The sequence below is a fragment of the Mesoplodon densirostris genome, chromosome 2 (genome assembly GCF_025265405.1).
Source record: "Mesoplodon densirostris isolate mMesDen1 chromosome 2, mMesDen1 primary haplotype, whole genome shotgun sequence".
Classification (NCBI taxonomy): Eukaryota; Metazoa; Chordata; class Mammalia; order Artiodactyla; family Ziphiidae; genus Mesoplodon; species Mesoplodon densirostris.
Window position 1 is genome coordinate 59,775,025 of NC_082662.1, and position 18,433 is coordinate 59,793,457.

General features: G+C 42.3%; 1 protein-coding gene across 2 annotated transcripts in view; it reads left to right on the forward strand.

The window, feature by feature from the left end:
* Positions 1-18,433, forward strand: part of IL12RB2 (interleukin 12 receptor subunit beta 2) — a 78,484-nt gene that overhangs the window by 23,643 nt on the left and 36,408 nt on the right. For both annotated transcript variants that reach the window (XM_060084433.1, XM_060084443.1), the window contains exon 8: positions 12,950-13,169. In XM_060084433.1, coding sequence (XP_059940416.1) covers positions 12,950-13,169 — 220 coding nt within the window. The remainder of the gene's footprint in view (positions 1-12,949; positions 13,170-18,433) is intronic.

The window sequence follows — 18,433 nt, forward strand, 5'->3', positions numbered from 1 at the left end:
TGAAGAACCTAGTGGCAGGACAGGAATAAAGACGCAGATGTAGAGAATGGACTTGAGGACACGAGGAGAGGGAAGGGTAAGCTGGGATGAAGTGAGAAAGTGGCATGGACATATATACACTACCAAATGTAAAACAGATAGCTAGTGGGAAGCAGCCGCATAGCACAGGGAGATCAGCTCGGTGCTTTGTGACCACCTAGAGAGGTGGGATAGGGAGGGTGGGGGGGAGATGCAAGAGGGAGGAGATATGAGGATATATGTATATGTATGGCTGATTCACTTTGTTATGAAGCAGAAACTAACACACCATTGTAAAGAATTATACTCCAGTAACGATGTTAAAAAAAAATCAAATGGAAAGCAATATGTTTTCTATGGTCATTGAAAAGGGAAAGGATGGAAAAAAAGCTGCTCTACTTCAGGAATACTAATAATAGTAGAAAATAATAGGAATAGTCAAAGAAAGCAGCCCTTACGAATAGTAGTAAAACAGTAGTAAACTGAACAACCTTCCAGAAAACAATGAGGCCTAATGTTATTACAAAATGTAAAAGTTTTACAGAGTACTGAAAGCTGGCATTATCATTTCACTTAATCCTTACAAAAACTCTAAGAGGTACATACTAGTATCCCCACTAACACATGAAAAAACTGAGAGTCAAAGAAAGGAGGTTCTTCTCAAAGTCACCCACCTACTAAGTGCAGAGCTGGGACTGAAACCCATCCAGAGCCCTTTCTGCTACAGCATGACTCATCTTTGTCCAAAAAATACTATTTGAATTGAGCTACTGATTGGCATGTTCATAAGAAGAGGTTTTATTTCCCAAAACTTACATCCCTTTTACGACAGTTCTTCTAGTTAAGGGTAAATAAACAGTTTTGGAATTATGAAGCTGATGAGCAGGAAACCAGAAGTCAGAGTAATAAAGACTTCTGATGGGGTTAGCTTGATAGATTTTGATAATTGCAATCTTCTTCAGTTTTAAGAAATGAGCTCTTTCTCCCTCTTTCCCTTTCTTTCTCTCTCACACACACACACAAAATGTCTGGCATAAGAGGAGTCTACTATAAATAGCTTGGTGAGTCATAATCAAGTTCTTCACTTTGAAACTAAAACTGCAGCTTAAAATTTATCTTAAAATAAAGCATTGTTCAAATAAAGCAAGATTATTCCTAAAGCAAGGCATTTAGAGCAGCCATAATTTGTAAATAGTATAGAAGAACCCAGCTCAATTCCTGGCTATTGGTTTTCGTTTTCAGAAGTAAGCAACTGGTTAAAATGAATATTCTTCCTCCCATAAAGATCCCTCGTCCCAAAATGTACTTTACAGTTACCTGAAAAGATACTCTATTCTGGTCCCATTTCACTCCTCTCTACTCTAGGGTTTCTCTCGGTAGAATGAGGGTAATGATCCTGGTACCTGCAGAGCTGACAAGGCCATTGGAGGGCCCAGTAAATGAGAAGACACAAACGCAGAAAAATCACGGGGGCCACCAAGGAAAAATTAAATGATACTGCATCATGATTTTTATCCTAACAGGGTAAGCAACATGCCTGGTGCTGTATCTGTGTGTACTGTCACAAAGAGAATTTAGAACAGGCATGAGCAGAGTGCCCTGAAACCAACGTCAGAGCAAAGTCAAAATAACTGTTTGTTAGCCAACAGGTAATGCTTAGCAAGCTTGCATATGCAAATTCCTCTCTGCTGCGCACCTTGATCCTGTCCCTATTCCTCACGAAGTTTAGATTCTAAAATGAAGTCTTGAAATTCAAAGAGGCTTTAAAGCTCTTCTAGCCCACCCTTTCTCTCATAAACATTGCTCCCAGCCCAGCCAGGACAGACAGATATCTGGGACCTTCTGGGACAGGGAGAATCGCTTTGGAGGAAGCCCATGCCTTGATGGCATCTCTTATTGATAAGTTAGAAAATCTTTCCTTTAGTGGATCCAGAAATGTGAGCCCAAGAAGGATGCTTTGGACTGGAATCGATTTTGAATAAGAAACCAAAAATGTAAATACTAGAAGCTTCTATAACCTTGTGCCAGATGGTAGTTGTGACGGGACCTTCAAAACCTTCAGTGATTGCCCAGCCTGAGAAAGGAAAGTTGGACTCAGTCTTCAGTTTTATAGGGTCATTACAGGATTTAGTCCTTCTCTGTCGAATCCTGGGCATCTTCAGTTGCCTCTCCACCCACCTGGGAGAGGCAATTAAACCCCGACTGGAGTTGCTGAGATGAGCAGTCCTGCTCTGGACCCCAGAACCACGAATCCCAGACCTCTAGAGCCAAAGGGCATTTAAGCAGCATGCAGTTCCAACACTGGTTTTACAAACACAGAAACTGAGGTCTAGGGAGGGGAAGTGATTTCCCATGAGAGGATTCCATGATGTGGTGCTTGTGCTGGAAGCCTTTCCTGGGCGGAAATACTGCCCTCTGGAACCACCCCTCTCCCACTCATCCGCCTAGGGATTCCTCTTGCCCCGCTTAGGCAGGCTTGGGAGTCTCACGCACAGGGCTGTGCTGTGACACAAGGAACTCATCTAAACCTCAGGCTAGAAAGAAACACTGTAGCCGTATCAAGTGCTTTGTGGTGGGGCCTCAGTCAGACCACACTGGGGAAAGGAAGCAGACGTATGTAGTGGCTGATTTTTCTTTTTTCACTTTGATCAATACTGGGAAATGAGATAAGGGGGACACCCCGCCACTGCAAAGGGGAATTTGGGGCTTTGGCACCAAAGGAAGCCCCAGGTAAAACCCCATCAGCCTGTGAACACAGAGAACACGTTTCTCTTGCAGATAGGGAAAAGTGAGATGATCTTTCGTTTTTGTAGGATGTTTACACTAGGGGAGAACAGCTTGGTGCTGAATGGGTACAGCCCCGGTGTGTGTGGGGGAAGTTGAGGATGTGTGAATGTGCGTGTCTGGAGTGGTGTGTGTGCATGTGTGTTGTATATGTGAGTGAGTGCACATGTGTGTGAATGCGTGTGAGTTTTATATGTGTGGGAGGGATGTGAGTGTGTGGGTGTGTATATGTGAGTACGTGTGTGAGTGCGCGGGCATGTATGTTGTGCGTGTATGTGTCTTAGTATAATAAAATACCATAGACTAGGGGCTTATAAATAGCAGAGATCAATTTCTCACAGTTCTGGAGGCTGGAAGTCTGAGAATCAGCTGCCGGCATGGTTGGGTGAGGGCCCTCTTCTGTGTCACAGACTTCTGTTGTATCCTCATGTGGTGGAAGGGGCTAGATGGCATTCTGGGGTCTCTTAGAGAGTGTTAATCCCACCCATAGGGGCTCCACCCTCAGGACCTAATCAACTTGCAGAGGCCCCACCTCCTGACACCATCACATTAGGTGTTAACTTCCAACATGTGAATCACCCTCTGTAGTGAGTGAGTGTGAAGGTGTGAGTGTGTGGGATACATGTGGGTATGAGTGTGGGTGTATATGTATGAGTGTGTGAGTGTGAATGTGTATGAATGTATCTATATGCGTGTGTAGTTATGAAGGTGGGTGTGCGAATATGTTGAGGGTAAAGGAGATCTTTGATGTTCTGGTTCCCAAGTAGTTACTCGTTTTCCCACACCTTGGTTTCTCAAAAAAACTCCATTTCCTCAAAAATATCCTGTACTATTTTTTGCCATAGTTTCTTTTTAACATTTTTTTATTTTAAAATTTTTGGCCATACCACGTAGCTTGCAGGATCTTAGTTCCCCAACCAGGGATCAAACCCATGCCCGTGGCAGTGCAAGCCAGAGTCCTAACCACTGGACCGCCAGGGAGGTCCCCATAGTTGCTTTTAAGAGAAAAAAATACTTTCTATGTTGAAGCCAAAAAGTAGAACCTAATCTATGAATCAAGCAAAAACACCTGGGTGTTGTTAAAACAGTAAATGCAATAACAGGTAGAAACTGTTGCTGTGTTACCAACAGCCCCAGTGTTGGGTTAGAGCCCTTTAAGGGGGGGTGGGGGGAGTGTCACCGATTCTTTCCCTCAGATTCCCTCTATCATCTCCTTCTGCACAAACTTTCATACCGTTTCCTTTGCTTTGACAAAGCATTTCAATCCATGATTCCAGCACACTTTTCCTTCAGTTAAAACAGCTTCTATCCTTTAAGAAGAAAGTCATCTCGAATATATATGGGGATGATGTATGTAAAGATATGATGATGGGTTAAAGCCACATTAACCTTTCCAATTTCCTCTGTAAATTTCTTCAGTGTCCTCTCACTGTCTCGATCATAGCAAGTCACAAACTTTCTGAAATGGTGGTTTGGGCCATGGGTCTGGAAGAGAAATACCTGTGTGCAGATGGAGCTGAATTCACTCCTTCATTCACTCACTCATTCATTTATTCATTCAAGCAAACAAATACATGAAAACCCCTCTTTAGGCCTAGAGCCCATGCTGCATGTGGGGATATGGAAGTGAACAAGCCAGGTCCAGGCTCCATGTTCTTGAGCTCACAGTCCAGCAGGAGGACAGAAATAGCAAGGAGATGGTGAGGGCCCTCAGGTGTTAAGGAGGGGTTCAAGGTTCGGCTGGGGGGATGATGGCCAGGCAGGGGAAGGGGTGAGGAGTCAGGGAGGACCTTTCAGAATGTAATACTGCAGATTTCAGCATCTTCCATTCTCTATGCAGCTGACTAACTTTGTGAACCATAGAACAAAGTGGAGCTCAGGCAATGTGCGAGTCACTGCAGTTAAGACATGGAGCATCAGGGCTTCCCTGGTGGCGCAGTGGTTGAGAGTCCGCCTGCCGATGCAGGGGACACGGGTTCGTGCCCTGATCCGGGAGGATCCCACGTGCCGCGGAGCGGCTGGGCCCGTGAGCCATGGCTGCTGAGCCTGCGCTCCGCAACAGGAGAGGCCACAACAGTGAGAGGCCCGCGTACCACAAAAAAAAAAAAAAAAAAAAAAAAGGAGATGGAGCATCAGAAGGACAAAGGGCATAGGAGAGTCTACACATCAAAAGATAGGCCTGGCAGTCAGAATCCCATGTGAGTTTCTGCTTTTTAGTTTCTTTATTGGTTGGAAGGATTTCGAGGTGTGGGTAAAGTGAATCCACAGTCGAGTTGCTGAGGGTTATATAGGGTGAAGTTTTTGTTTGTTTGCTTGTTTGTTTAAACTGAATTTTAAGGATAAAATGTTTTGGAATATTTTAAATCTTTAGAAAATATCATGTATAAACTTCCCCTTAAATTGTTAGTATTGATTCTGTCCAGGTGTTATTAAAGTTTTCTGACCCTAAAAAAAAAAAAAAAAAGAAGTTAATACTGGAGCTCCCCAGAAGAACAAGTTAGTCAGGACAAGGGTGAGAGAACATTTGACAGGAGACCCCCTGGGGACACGACTTTGGCTTGAAGGATCACATTAGTGAAGTGCTATCCCATAGAAATATAAAGCAGGCCATGGATGCAAGCCACATGCGTAACTTAAAACTTTCTTGTAGCCACATTTTAGAAAATAAAAAGAAACAGGTGGACTATTTTTTCTTTACACCTTTATTGGAGTATAATTGCTTTACAATGGTGTGTTAGTTTCTGCTTTATAACAAAGTGAATCAGTTATACATATACATATGTTCCCATATCTCTTACCTTTTGCGTCTCCCTCCCTCCCACCCTCCCTATCCCACCCCTCTAGGTGGTCACAAAGCACGGAGCTGATCTCCCTGTGCTATGCGCCTGCTTCCTACTAGCTATCTATTTTATGTTTGGTAGTGTATATACGTCCATGTCTCTCTCTCACTTTGTCACAGCTTACCATTCCCCCTCCCCATATCCTCAAGTCCATGCTCTAGTAGGTCTGTGTCTTTATTCCTGTCTTACCCCTAGGTTCTTCATGACATTTTTTTTCTTAAATTCCATATATATGTGTTAGCATATGGTATTTGTCTTTCTCTTTCTGACTTACTTCACTCTGTATGACAGACTCTACGTCTATCCACCTCATTACAAATAGCTCTATTTCGTTTCTTTTTATGGCTGAGTAACATTCCATTGTATATATGTGCCACATCTTCTTTATCCATTCATCCAATGATGGACACTTAGGTTGTTTCCATCTCCTGGCTATTGTAAATAGAGCTGCAATGAACATTTTGGTACATGACTCTTTTTGAATTATGGTTTTCTCAGGGTATATGCACAGTAGTGGGATTGCTGGGTCATATGGTAGTTCTATTTGTAGTTTTTTAAGGAACCTCCATACTGTTCTCCATAGTGGCTGTACCAATTCACATTCCCACCAGCAGTGCAAGAGTGTTCCCTTTTCTCCACACCCTCTCCAGCATTTATTGTTTGTAGATTTTTTGATGATGGCCATTCTGACTGGTGTGAGATGATACCTCATTGTAGTTTTGATTTGCATTTCTCTAATGATTAATGATGTTGAGGATTCTTTCATGTGTTTGTTGGCAATCTGTTTATCTTCTTTGGAGAAATGTCTATTTAGGTCTTCTGCCCATTTTTGGATTGGGTTGTTCGTTTTTTTGGTTATTGAGCTGCATAAGCTGCTTGTATATTTTGGGGATTAATCCTTTGTCAGTTGCTTCATTTGCAAATATTTTCTTCCGTTCTGAGGGTTGTCTTTTGGTCTTGTTTATAGGTGGACAATTTTAATAATACATTTTACTTACAGATATATTTGGAATGTTATCATTTCAACATATAATTGATTTAAAAAATATTAATGAGCTATTTTACATTCTTTTTTTCCTACTATGTCTTTGACAACTGGTGTGTCTACTAAGTGCCAGTATGGCACAGTGGCCAGGGGCTCACCCTCCAGATAGCAGCCCATCTTGGGTCAGGAGAGCCCCATTTTGAAGGCTGCAGAGCTCCCTCCTGCAGTGGACGACAACCAGTCTCCTGAGCCTTAACAAGCAAGACAGAAGAGAGCTAGGGAATCTTTTGGTTCCAAAGGTGGGGAAAAGACTGGGTGTTTTATATTCACTTGTTAAATGAAGTAATTCATTTGGATAAACAGCTACCTTCAAACCATAGAAGTCAAGAAGAAAGAGAAAAGAGCCAGCCCCGTACACCAGTTTACAGCACAGCCTTAGACTGTTGAGACCAGGAGCGGCTTATGCAGTACATTCACTTGGTCTCTTTCTCCCTGTCTTTGTCTTTGGTGAAAGAAGAATATTCCAACCTGTATCACATTGCACTGAAGGGATGAATTCTTTGGCCTTCTCATATGAAAGGGATTCGGTAAAAGTAGAAAGTATTATTTGTAACCTGGTTTATATTGATGGAGGACAAAGGTCTATTGTAAATCCCCAGGGAAGATTGGCTGCCAGGAGCCTGAGGCCCTTATATAATTATAGGAGGTATCCAACCTCAGAATCAATGTTTAAATACAAAAGCAGCAGATGGGAAGATTAGTTTTGCTGCAGTATTCAACTCTCTCTCCTTCCCTTTCCCAACCCTGTCTCATCACAGGCTGGCACAGCATTTCTGGGGATATTTTCAGACAGAACAGGTTGCTTTCCCTTGCTTACTAGTCACACGTACTGTACCAGATGCAATGCAGGGAATTTGGGTTGGATAGCAGAATGTGGTCAGTGACGAAGATAAGAGTAAGTAGCAGAGAATTAACAGAAGATAGAAAACAGAGATGGAAGGGGAGTTAAAGCTTTGCTCTTAAAAAGTTTCCATTATTTTGCTGTTTTCTAGCTGTAAAACAAGATAGACATCATTATGCCCGGGTAACGACCAGGAGGTATGACTATCAATTAAATCAGTCCAGAGTAGCAGAACACCTGGGGAATGCCTACTAAGTGCCAGCATGACAGCAGTTAAGACTTCATCCTCCAGATAGAGCAGCTGTGCTAGCTGGGTTCAAGTTCCAGCTTTACCACTTACTTTGTGTTCTTGAGCAAGGTGCTTAAACTCTCTGTGCCTTACTTGCCTCATGAGTACAGTGCAGATAATAAAAGTGTATATAACATGATGTTGGTATGAAAATGAGAATTGTGAGAAGTGTTTGCCAGGTCATTCTTAGGAGGCAAACACTGGTCATGACACTGAGGATGCAAAGATGAACTGACAGGCTAGTGGGGAGATAGATCCACAGATGGAAATTTCCAGTACAGTGATTTTTAAAACTTCCAGGTGAGGATTGTCTTCACTTTGGACCGTGGTTGCTGAAGGCAGTCATAAGTTCTGAAGTCAAGGTACCCAGACTTAAACCCACAAATTGCATATACTTTGTAATCAACTGTATGACATTGGTGAAACTTCCATAGAAAACTGTGGTATAAGCCAGGTCAAGATTAATAGAAGAGCCATATAAGTATGATGGGAAAAGTGCCAATTCTGATGATTTTTATATAGAGTTAAGTGAGAGAAGAGTACCCACCAAGTGTCTTCATATCTGTCATGCACCAAACACTCTTTTGAAACAGTTTACTTCCCTTAGCTCATTGAATCCTCCAATAAGCCTATGCTGCCTATAGAATTATCCTCATTTTACAGATGAGGAAATTGAGGCTCTGAGAGGTGAAATAACTTGCCCAAGGTCATGTGGCTGCTAGGTGGTGGAGCAGAAAAGCAAAAGATCTTCCCGAATAACAAGAACCAAGTCAGCAGTGTTCCAAAACCAAAAAAAAAAAAAAAAAAAAAAAAAAATCTTCACAGATAAAGCTGTGACTAATAAGTGTTCAAACTGCCCAGCTTTCCAAGGAGTATTGATTACAGACTCTCTTCTCTGATACAGGCTAAGCTCTAACAGTTTTTTAAAAGTTATTATTTGCATCAGGGGAAGTTCAGAAGTAAAATATTACTTTATTATAAGTACAGTAGTTTTTTTGAAGTCTTAAGAGGAAATGATTTATCAATTCACAGAAACACCTTTCCTATAATATACTTCAAAACACAAACGGGGCACGCATTCACAAATGCATCAGACTTTGTCCTTTCTTGGATTACATTCACCAAGTTATTTTTGATGCTGAAAGCCTTTTCAGGCAGCAGAATTCTTATAATGGTTTATGAGGGAGCTGTTCACTCTTTGCTTCTCAGACAAAGCGAAGTCAGAAAGGCCACGTTCATTAAGTTTAGATCATTTTCCACAGGACAGAGCAGAAAGAAGACCGAAGGGAGAGAGGCAGTGGACAGCTTTTCCTTTTTAGTGTATTCTTACCAGTAGGAGAGGGTGACAACAACAGTAGGACCACTGGCTTGAAACCCACTCTCAGCACTGCCCAAGAAGGGACAAGAAGTACCCTGTCTTTGAGATGCTCCCAGGGACCCCAGACTCCGTCTGGATATCACCCTCCTCTCTCATATCCACCAAGGGGAGCACTAAAATCTCACATTACTTTTCTGTAGGGACTTTTTTTTTTAATTTATATTTTTAAACATCTTTATTGGAGTATAATTGCTTTACAATGGTGTGTTAGTGTCTGCTTTATAACAAAGTGAATCAGCTATACATATGTTCCCATATCTCTTCCCTCTTGCATCTCCCTCCCTCCCACCCTCCCTATCCTACCCCTCTAGGTGGTCACAAAGCACGGAGCTGATCTCCCTGTGCTATGCGGCTGCTTCCCACTAGCTATCTATTTTACGTTTGGTAGTGTATATATGTCCATGCCACTCTCTCACTTAGTCCCAGCTTACTGTTCCCCTCTCCGTGTCCTCAAGTCCATTCTCTAAGTCAGCGTCTTTTTTTTTTTTAAATTTTTTTGCTGTGTTGGGTCTTCGTTTCTGTGCGAGAGCTTTCTCTAGTTGTGGCAAGCGGGGGCCACTCTTCATCGCGGTGCATGGGCCTCTCACTATCACGGCCTCTCTTGTTGCGGAGTGCAGGCTCAGTAGTTGTGGCTAACGGGCCTAGTTGCTCCACGGCATGTGGACCTCCCAGACCAGGGCTCGAACCCGTGTCCCCTGCATTAGCAGGCAGATTCTCAACCACTGCGCCACCAGGGAAGCCCTAAGTCTGCGTCTTTATTCCTGTCCTGCCCCTAGGTTCTTCAGAACCTTTTTTTTTTTTTTTTAAATTTGTAGGGACTTCTTGAGTCAGTTTAACCTCCCTAAGCTTTAGCACCCTCATCAGAATGGGGAGTTATAAGGAATAAATATGACAATAGATGTAGAGCTTCTGACTCATGGTATGGCCCAATAAATGATAGATTCCCCCTTCTCACCCACCCGAATAAACAAACACTAGAGTAAAAATAAATTTATCCAGGAAGACCCAGCTGGCTCCTCAGGCCAAGTTTTTTTCTCAGTTCAGAGCTTCTCTCCTTCTGACTCAGGGCTCGTTGGCTCTGGAAAAAAAGAATTCTGGATCTCCACCCTCCCCAAATTGCTGACCTCATGCCCACTGTTGATGTTCCAGTTGCCTTGCAACTCTGGGCCAGAAGGGTGAATGGGGATCCAACTATGCAACATGGCACTTGTACTCACCAGTTCATTGTCTCAGGCTTGCCGATAGAGGGAGCAGTGAGTCAGAGTGGAGGGGTCATGAATCCAGAAGTCAGGAGCCCTGGATTCCACTCTCAGCCCCTCTATCTGTCCCTTGAGTGGCCTTAAGCAAGTCATCTCTTGTCCCCAGGGCTTAGTTTCCCCATTGATAAAATGAAACACTGAATTAATTGTTAATCTGTAGAATCCCTTCTGTTCTGTTGTTCTGGGATGATAGTTCATTCCGTCAGGGCCAGGTGTCATCGAGGGGTAAGCATTATATACATGATTTGCAAACTTGATGTTACTGGTTTTTTTTAACCAACCTAATCACACTCTTTTTAGTTTCTTCAGGAGACTGAGTGCCCCTCCAGCTAAATACCTGTTTTCCCACTGGCTCATTGAACTCATTGAATCTTTTATTCTATGGACCCTGCTGGACAAGTTAGACCCATTTTCCAGTTTGGTTAAGGAGACCAGTTATCTGAGAGATGTTAACCTTTATCGCCAAACTGGAGCTTGACATTTTATACAAGCATAACTCAAGAGGTACCATATTTATTTGTCTAACTCGGCCCCATCCTCACCTTCTCACTGATATTTGCAACTCAACAATAATGCAAGGTGGGTCCAAGCCCTTCCCTGCCCTCTGGGAACATTTACTCATCTTTCCAACCCACACCTCTGTTTACTAGATCACTGGGATCAGCTGGATTTCCACAGTGATCTCTAGGTAGGTTCATTGGATCCAAGAGGACTTGACGTTTCCTCCCTTCTGTCAGCACTTTACCATTGGATTGCATGAGATTGCTGAGGTGTCTGTGAAGGACAATGAGCGTGTGGTAATACAGGCTGTTTCCCTATTGCCCCTTGGGTTCCTGGCAAGAATGGGGAGCTTTGTGAGCCCAGTTAACTCTTGGGGAGTGCCTTTGGGTGGGGTGCCTGGGATGGGCACCAGTCCTCCCTCTGGAGCTGCACAAGGGACAGGGAGGGAAGAATGGAGTGAGAGAGAGCTGAGGGAATGGTCTTCCCTAGCTAGCTTTTGCTTTAATTTATCTTGTTTTTTCTCCTATGACAAAGAGCATGTTTATTAATAACAGTTCAGAACATCACAATGTCAAAAGCACTCACTTGTTTTAATCCACACAATGGGCCTATGAGATCAGCTGTGATGGACATTTGCAGTGCTAACTTTCTTGGTTCTTGCCAGGACACAGGATGTCTTCTAGGGAATGGCTGAACGTGCACCCAAAGATGCCCCCAACAACATGGCATTCACCCAGTGTGTTGACCATGGTTTATGATCCAGGCTTGGGTCTTGTGGATCCAGAAGGGTACCTAGGACATGATTTGCATTATTCAAGCTCCTAGAGCCTGAAATATAAAAAGATGGATGTTCATGCATTAATTTATAGTGAGAATTGCAGCTGTTGGGCCAACCAGAAGGCTTGAGTCAGCAGATAGGAACATCTTCTCCCAGCATGCTAATTATTTCAGAAGCCAAATTATAATCAGAAGGCCAATTTTTTCACTTTAGGTGAAAGACACAAATTTTAAGTGAACCAGATGTTCATGTTAGCCCAGCCTCTCCTGACAGATAAATGACGATAAATGACATAGGAAACCAAATTATTAAAAGATTGCTTAGGGAGCTGGGAACCAGAGAAAGGGGCATTTGCCAATCCTAAGGTGTGTCTTTCAGTGGCTTGAGGCCACCCCACACCCCATGGAAGGAAGAGCCTTGTCAAGAAAACTGTGATGCTTAAGTGTGGTGAGCAATGCCTTTCTCTCCCTGCACTAGGCATGGACAGGCACTGCCAACACAGACATTGGCAACTCCCCATTTCCAATGCTTCTGTTTCCCATGGTCCTTGTCCAAACAGGGTTACAGTACAAATTATTAGTTTTCTGCTTACTTTCTGGGATTGTTCCCAAGCCATCTCAATTGGAATTCTTGCAGTTCCAAAACTTGTTAGTCACACATTTATAAACAGTGTCTTAGTTTCCTAGCACAGATGGCTAATCCAACTCACTAAGTATGGATTTTACTAGTTTAGCTCTTAAAAAGCTTGTTTTTGATTTCAGGAGCAGCATTGCACTTTCTATATAAAAATATATACGTGTGTGTGTTTCACAAATTTGGAAATGGAGACTCAGAGGGTCTGAATGCCTTGCCCAGGGTCACACAGCTGGTGATTGGTAGAGCTGGAACTCAAACCCAGATCTTCTGAGTTCAGATCCCTCACTTGTTCCATTGAATGTAATTGAGTTTTCTCCTATTAGGAAGTGTCACTTTGAAGCAAGAAAGGAAAATCAATATGTTTTTAAGAATTAGCTTTAAGAAATGTTAACTGATTTTTTTTTCTTAAGTGGCGGGGCTGGGTGGAGACATGAAAGTGTGCAGTGGAGGAGATGAGAAGATGTAAATAAAAAGGTCACTCCAATGTAGCCACCTGCTGCTGGCAGTCATGAGGTCCTAGCATAGAGCATCCAGTGACCTTGTCTGAGAGTACATAGTAAGTAGATGTGTTTTGTTGCAGAATCTGAGTCTATCAGAGGCAAAAGGAAAAATCCTCCACTATCGAGTGACCTTGCAGGAGGTAGCTGGAGGGAAAGCCACACTACAGAACATCACAGAACACACCTCCTGGACCTGGGTCATTCCCAGAACTGGGAACTGGGCTGTGTCCGTGTCTGCAGCTAACTCGAAAGGCAGTTCCTTGCCCACTCATATTAACATAACGGACCTGTGTGGGGAAGGTAAGTACCAAATTTTCTTTAATATTACTTGTAGGAAATTGTTTTACTAATCTCTTATCTCCCTCAGGTCCAGCTCAGGGCCTGGTATAAGTAACACAGGAGTTTAGAATTTGGAGTCAACAGCCTTCAGAGGCCATCTGAAATTTCCATTTAGCCAGTGAGTGTCCTTTGACAAGCGAATTAACACCTCTGAGCTTCAATTTCCCCCTCTCTAAACTAGGGGTTTTATTACCTGAATTACAGGTCATTGTGAGATTAAATACAGAGACTAATACATAGCAGGTGCTTAATAAATACTAGTTAAGGAAATATTCATTACATTAAATTGAACGCTAATATCTGGCTAATTTTTCCAGAAGCAAGAATAATATGTGTTGTCAAGTTCTAGAAAAAGTATACCTATAGTCAAAATATGTTTTAAAACCAATTGTATTAAAATGAAATTCTGGCTGTTATGGAACTATGGTACAATTCTGCTATAATACAGCTCTTTATTACACAAATTTAGATATGTATCCAATTATCTACACTGAAAACCTCCCAACTAGCTATACACATTTTATAGTTGCATCCCCTGAAAACTAACTTAGGATGTAAGCCCGTAATTCATCAAAAAAAAAGATATTAAATCTATTTCTCAAGATCTGTATAATAAAAGTATTTCAAGTCAAGATCGTTGGCCTAACTTTTTCAAAAAATGCCTGATAGAATAAAACTCTATAATTAGATCCTTCCTTAAAGTTCAGTGTAACAGTTTATCCACATGGGGGTCTAGCAATTATCATTTTGAAGAAGCGTCCACCAAAAATGATTATCTTATAGACACTGTCGAACCTTGGTTATATGTCATTTCAGCCATACATCTGTAAATGTAGAGGTAATATAGTAGATAAAAATACAAATAAATATTGATATAACCTTGGGTTGGCATATGAGTTAGAAATCACTCTTAGGAGTAAGAGTTGCTCTTACCAAAGGCCTGACTACAGTGACTTATTTATTCTCTTGTATAAAAGAAATTTGGAGGTGGACAGCCCAGGGCTAGTGTGACAGCTTCATAACATTGTGAGGACTCCCGGCTCCTTCCTTCTGTACCCACTGCCAAGTTGACTTCCATCCACAAGATGGAAGTGGTCCAGGATGGCTGCTGGAGCTCTAGCTGTTTCCTTCTAGGCAACAGAAAAGAAGAAGGGAGAAGCCTCAACTCTCACTCTTGAGGAGTTTTGCCCCAGGTCACACAACAACCCTTGCAGTCATTGACCCTAACTGGTCACCTGATCACACCCAACTGCAAAGGAGGCTCAGAAATACACTGTTCCCTTGCTAAAGAAGATGAGGAGAGGGTATTTGGTAGGTAACTGGTAATCTCTGCCTCATCTGGGGAAGGCATGAAGCCTGAAGGAAAAGATGGATTAACTATGGGGGGAAAAAAAACGTAAACTTTAGGCATAGTAAAGTAAAAAATTTAAAAACACCATAAATAAGGCTTTAAGATGCAAAGAGCAATTTAAGAAAAATGTATGCTCCATTTTTGGCAAAAAGAGGATTGGGACTTCCCTAGTGGCACAGTGGTTGAGAGTCCGCCTGCCGATGTAGGGGACACGGGTTCGTGCCCCGGTCCGGGAAGATCCCACATGCCATGGAGTGGCTAGGCCCGTGAGCCATGGCCGCTGAGCCTGTGCATCCGGAGCCTGTGCTCCGCAACGGGAGAGGCCACAACAGTGAGAGGCCCGCGTACCGCAAAAAAAAAAAAAAAAAAAAAGAGTATTGATTATCTATATATATATAAGTTTTCAAATAATAAGAGATCATGGAATATGAACAGGCTACTCAAAACATAAATATAAAATAAAAGTAATAATAAAGATGAAAATGTTTAGCCTAGTTAGCAATCAATGAGATGCAAATTTTGAAAAAACATGAGAAATCAAACCAGACGGAGAAAGAGTAAGTAGAATTAGCATCACCTATATTGGTGAGAGTGTGGGGAAAAGATACCCTTGTATACTGCTGGCAGGTGTGTAAATTGGTACAACTTTCTTAAGAGAAAGTTGGCAATTGGTAACACTAACAAACTTTAAATATGAACATATCTTTTGATCAAGAAATTTTGCCATTAGAAATGTGTCCTCGGGACTTCCCTGGTGGCACAGTGGTTAAGAATCCACCCGCCAATGCAGGGGACACAGGTTTGAGCCCTGGTCCAGCAAGATCCCACATGCTGTGGAGCAACCAAGCCTGTGCACCACAACTACTGAGCCTGCGTTCTAGAGCCCTTGAGCCACAACTACTGAGCCTGCATGCCACAACTACTGAAGCCCACGTGCCTAGAGCCTGTGCTCTGCAACAAGAGAAGCCACCGCAATGAGAAGACCGCGCACATCAATGAAGAGTAGCCCCCGCTCAATGCAACTAGAGAAAGCCCGTGCACAGCAACAAAAACCCAATGCAACAACAACAATAAAAAAGAAATGTATCCTAGCAAATAATAAGGCATGAGCTTAAAAAAATGTAAGCACAAAAATGTTTGTTGAAATGTTTTTGAAATAATTAAATACCTCAATAATGAAACACCTCAAAGCCTAAATATTTAATAGTAGAGGATGGATTGGTTAAATATATCATGACCCTCACCCACCTTAATCCCACTCCAGCATTAAAGTGATATTGTAGCTATGTTTTTATTAGCATGGAAAGATGCACATAATAAGTGAAAAAGTAAGCTTTCAAAAGTATACATAGTATGATGTCATTTAAAAATATATATTTACACAAATGCACATTTTAGCATAGTAAAAAAAAATAGAAGAATGTACATGGAAATATTAACAGAAATCATATCTACAATATGGTATTACAGGTGATTTTTATATTTAAAATTTTTTTCTTCAATGAATAAGTACTATGTATATAAGTTTTAAAGGGAATTCTGTTGGGGGGGAAATTGAGATCTTACCACTGTTTAGTATCCTGCTCTTGTTAAGATGTAGTATGTCAAAATACGTTACTTCTTTAAACCTCACTGCAGATGGGTCTTGAGGATATAAGCCTCTTGAATTTTCTGGGCCCATTCCAGCTTCTTTATTTAGATTTGGAAACAGCTTCTCAAAATGACACATTCATTATTTTAGAGTTGGCCTCTACATTATTGATTCAACAAAAATTTATTGAGATTACTATATAAGGTAACTGGAATTCAGCAAGAGGTAAAAACTACAGTCAAGGTCCTACAGTTATATTTCGTCCAGTGGGAGGGGTAGACATTTAAACAAATAAACTGCAGTACAGGATAAGTGTAATATTAGAGGTGTGCACAGGGCACTCTAGGAGCAGAGAAAAGCTGAAGCATGGGCTTGGAGAGGAGGCTACATGTGAACAGAAATGGAGAGACAAGATGGTGTTAGCCAGGCAAAGTAGTGCAGGTGTGCGAGCATGAGGGTTTGCTTTAAAGTGAGATCTGAGCCGGCATATAAGTTGAAAAGGAGAAGTGGGGTGGGAAAGAGTTGAAGGGAAAGGGGAAAGGGGATCATTAATGGAATGAAGTTCCTGGGGAGCTGAAAGATGATGGGATCCAACAGCAAAAAAATATGTAAGAGACACACTTCTTCCTCTCATAATGGAAGGTGTTAAATAAGGATGAGGCTCAATAAGGAGGAACATGGAGGGGTGGTAAGGTAGGATATTGAAACAGTTCTCTAGAACCGAGCTGTGGCTAAGAGGGTCCTACTCCCAGAAATCTCAAGAGCCTATTGTCTCTCCTAATGCCACACCTAAACCTTCGAATAAGAGTAGTTGTGCACCCCAGCGAGACCTGGAGGACAGATTTGCAAACCACATGGTCCCATCCTGGAGCCCTCTTGTCTTATGCAAATTCTGCATGATCTGTAAGAATAGCATACCATGATTTTTGTCTCCCTCTCTTTAAATATATGTTCACACTACTCACATAAATGGCTTTCCTTCTAGGAAGAGAAAAATAATGCCCCAAGAGACAGAATTATGTTGATTTTGAGAAAGTAGGGACAACTTTGTTGTAAAAGGTATATGCCACAGCATTGCATATCAAGAAGCACCAGAATGATTTTGTTGGTTTATGATGAAAATTGAATGTGTGCTAAACCTACCAGTCAACAAGTAAAACATATTTAATATTTCATACCAGTCCTGTGCTCAAGAATTCTTGAAACTATAGCAAGAAACAGAAAGCACAGCCATAAATAGAGGCCCACACAGATGTCAGAGGCTGAGGCCTCAGGAGGTGACATAACTTGGCCAAGATCATATACACAATTAGTGGCAGAGCTGGACTGAAAAACCAAGCCACCTGTCTCTTAGATGGGCACTTTTTTCCAAATACCTTATGACTTCATAACTCTATTTAGAAGTTCTCAGTGAAAATGTAGATGGGAAGTCGAATGATAGAGGCTAAAGGAATAATTTTGAAGGGTGTCAGAGAGGTGAGTTGTTAGCAGAGTTCTAAAGGAGAGAGCATGCCCTGGCAAACATGATGGGGAGGAAATTCAGGCTGGTTCCTGGCAAGTGTGGTGACTCAGAGGCTGGGCAATGCCAGGTTGATTTACTTAGCTAACTGCAAAGAGAGCAGTGGTTAGAAAGGCTCTTTGGCTATTTTAGCTCATCATCTGGCAAACGCTAGGTACTCAATACATATTACTGAATGAATACATTTTATTCTCCAAAACAAAAGCAAACTTGTGACATAGCCAGAAAATAAGATACCAAGGCAAATGAAGATAAAGAACCAGGGCTGGGGAATTCCAGTTCCTGGCAAGGTAGCCAACACACAGGTTCCAGGCTCTCACCACCAAACCTGCCCTGAAGTTACCACAGGAGAAACAGAACAGGATGTCTGAGTGCCTGTGGATGGGTAATAGTGATGAAGGGGGAGGGCTCAGGTAGCACTTGCTGGATGCACTCCTTTTTCTTCCCCTTATTGCCCTGAGATGTCCATCGCCTGGGCATTTTTACTATGGGCAGGAAAGTCTGGAGGGCAGGGCAGAGTAACTTCAAGGAAGCCCTGGAACCTGACAAAGAGTGCCTGAGATTTTCTTCTGCCACCCACCCCATGGCCTGGCAATTATAAAAAGAGAATAACAGCCCCACTCCCCCATGAAGAGCAGTGCCATCCACAGAGACATGGGTAGGTTCTGGAGCTGCCAGGTACACCTACAGGGAACAAGAGACAGGCAGAGCTTAGAGTGAATCACTACAGGCTCCCTGGCTTTCCTCTCTGAAAAGCTCCTCCA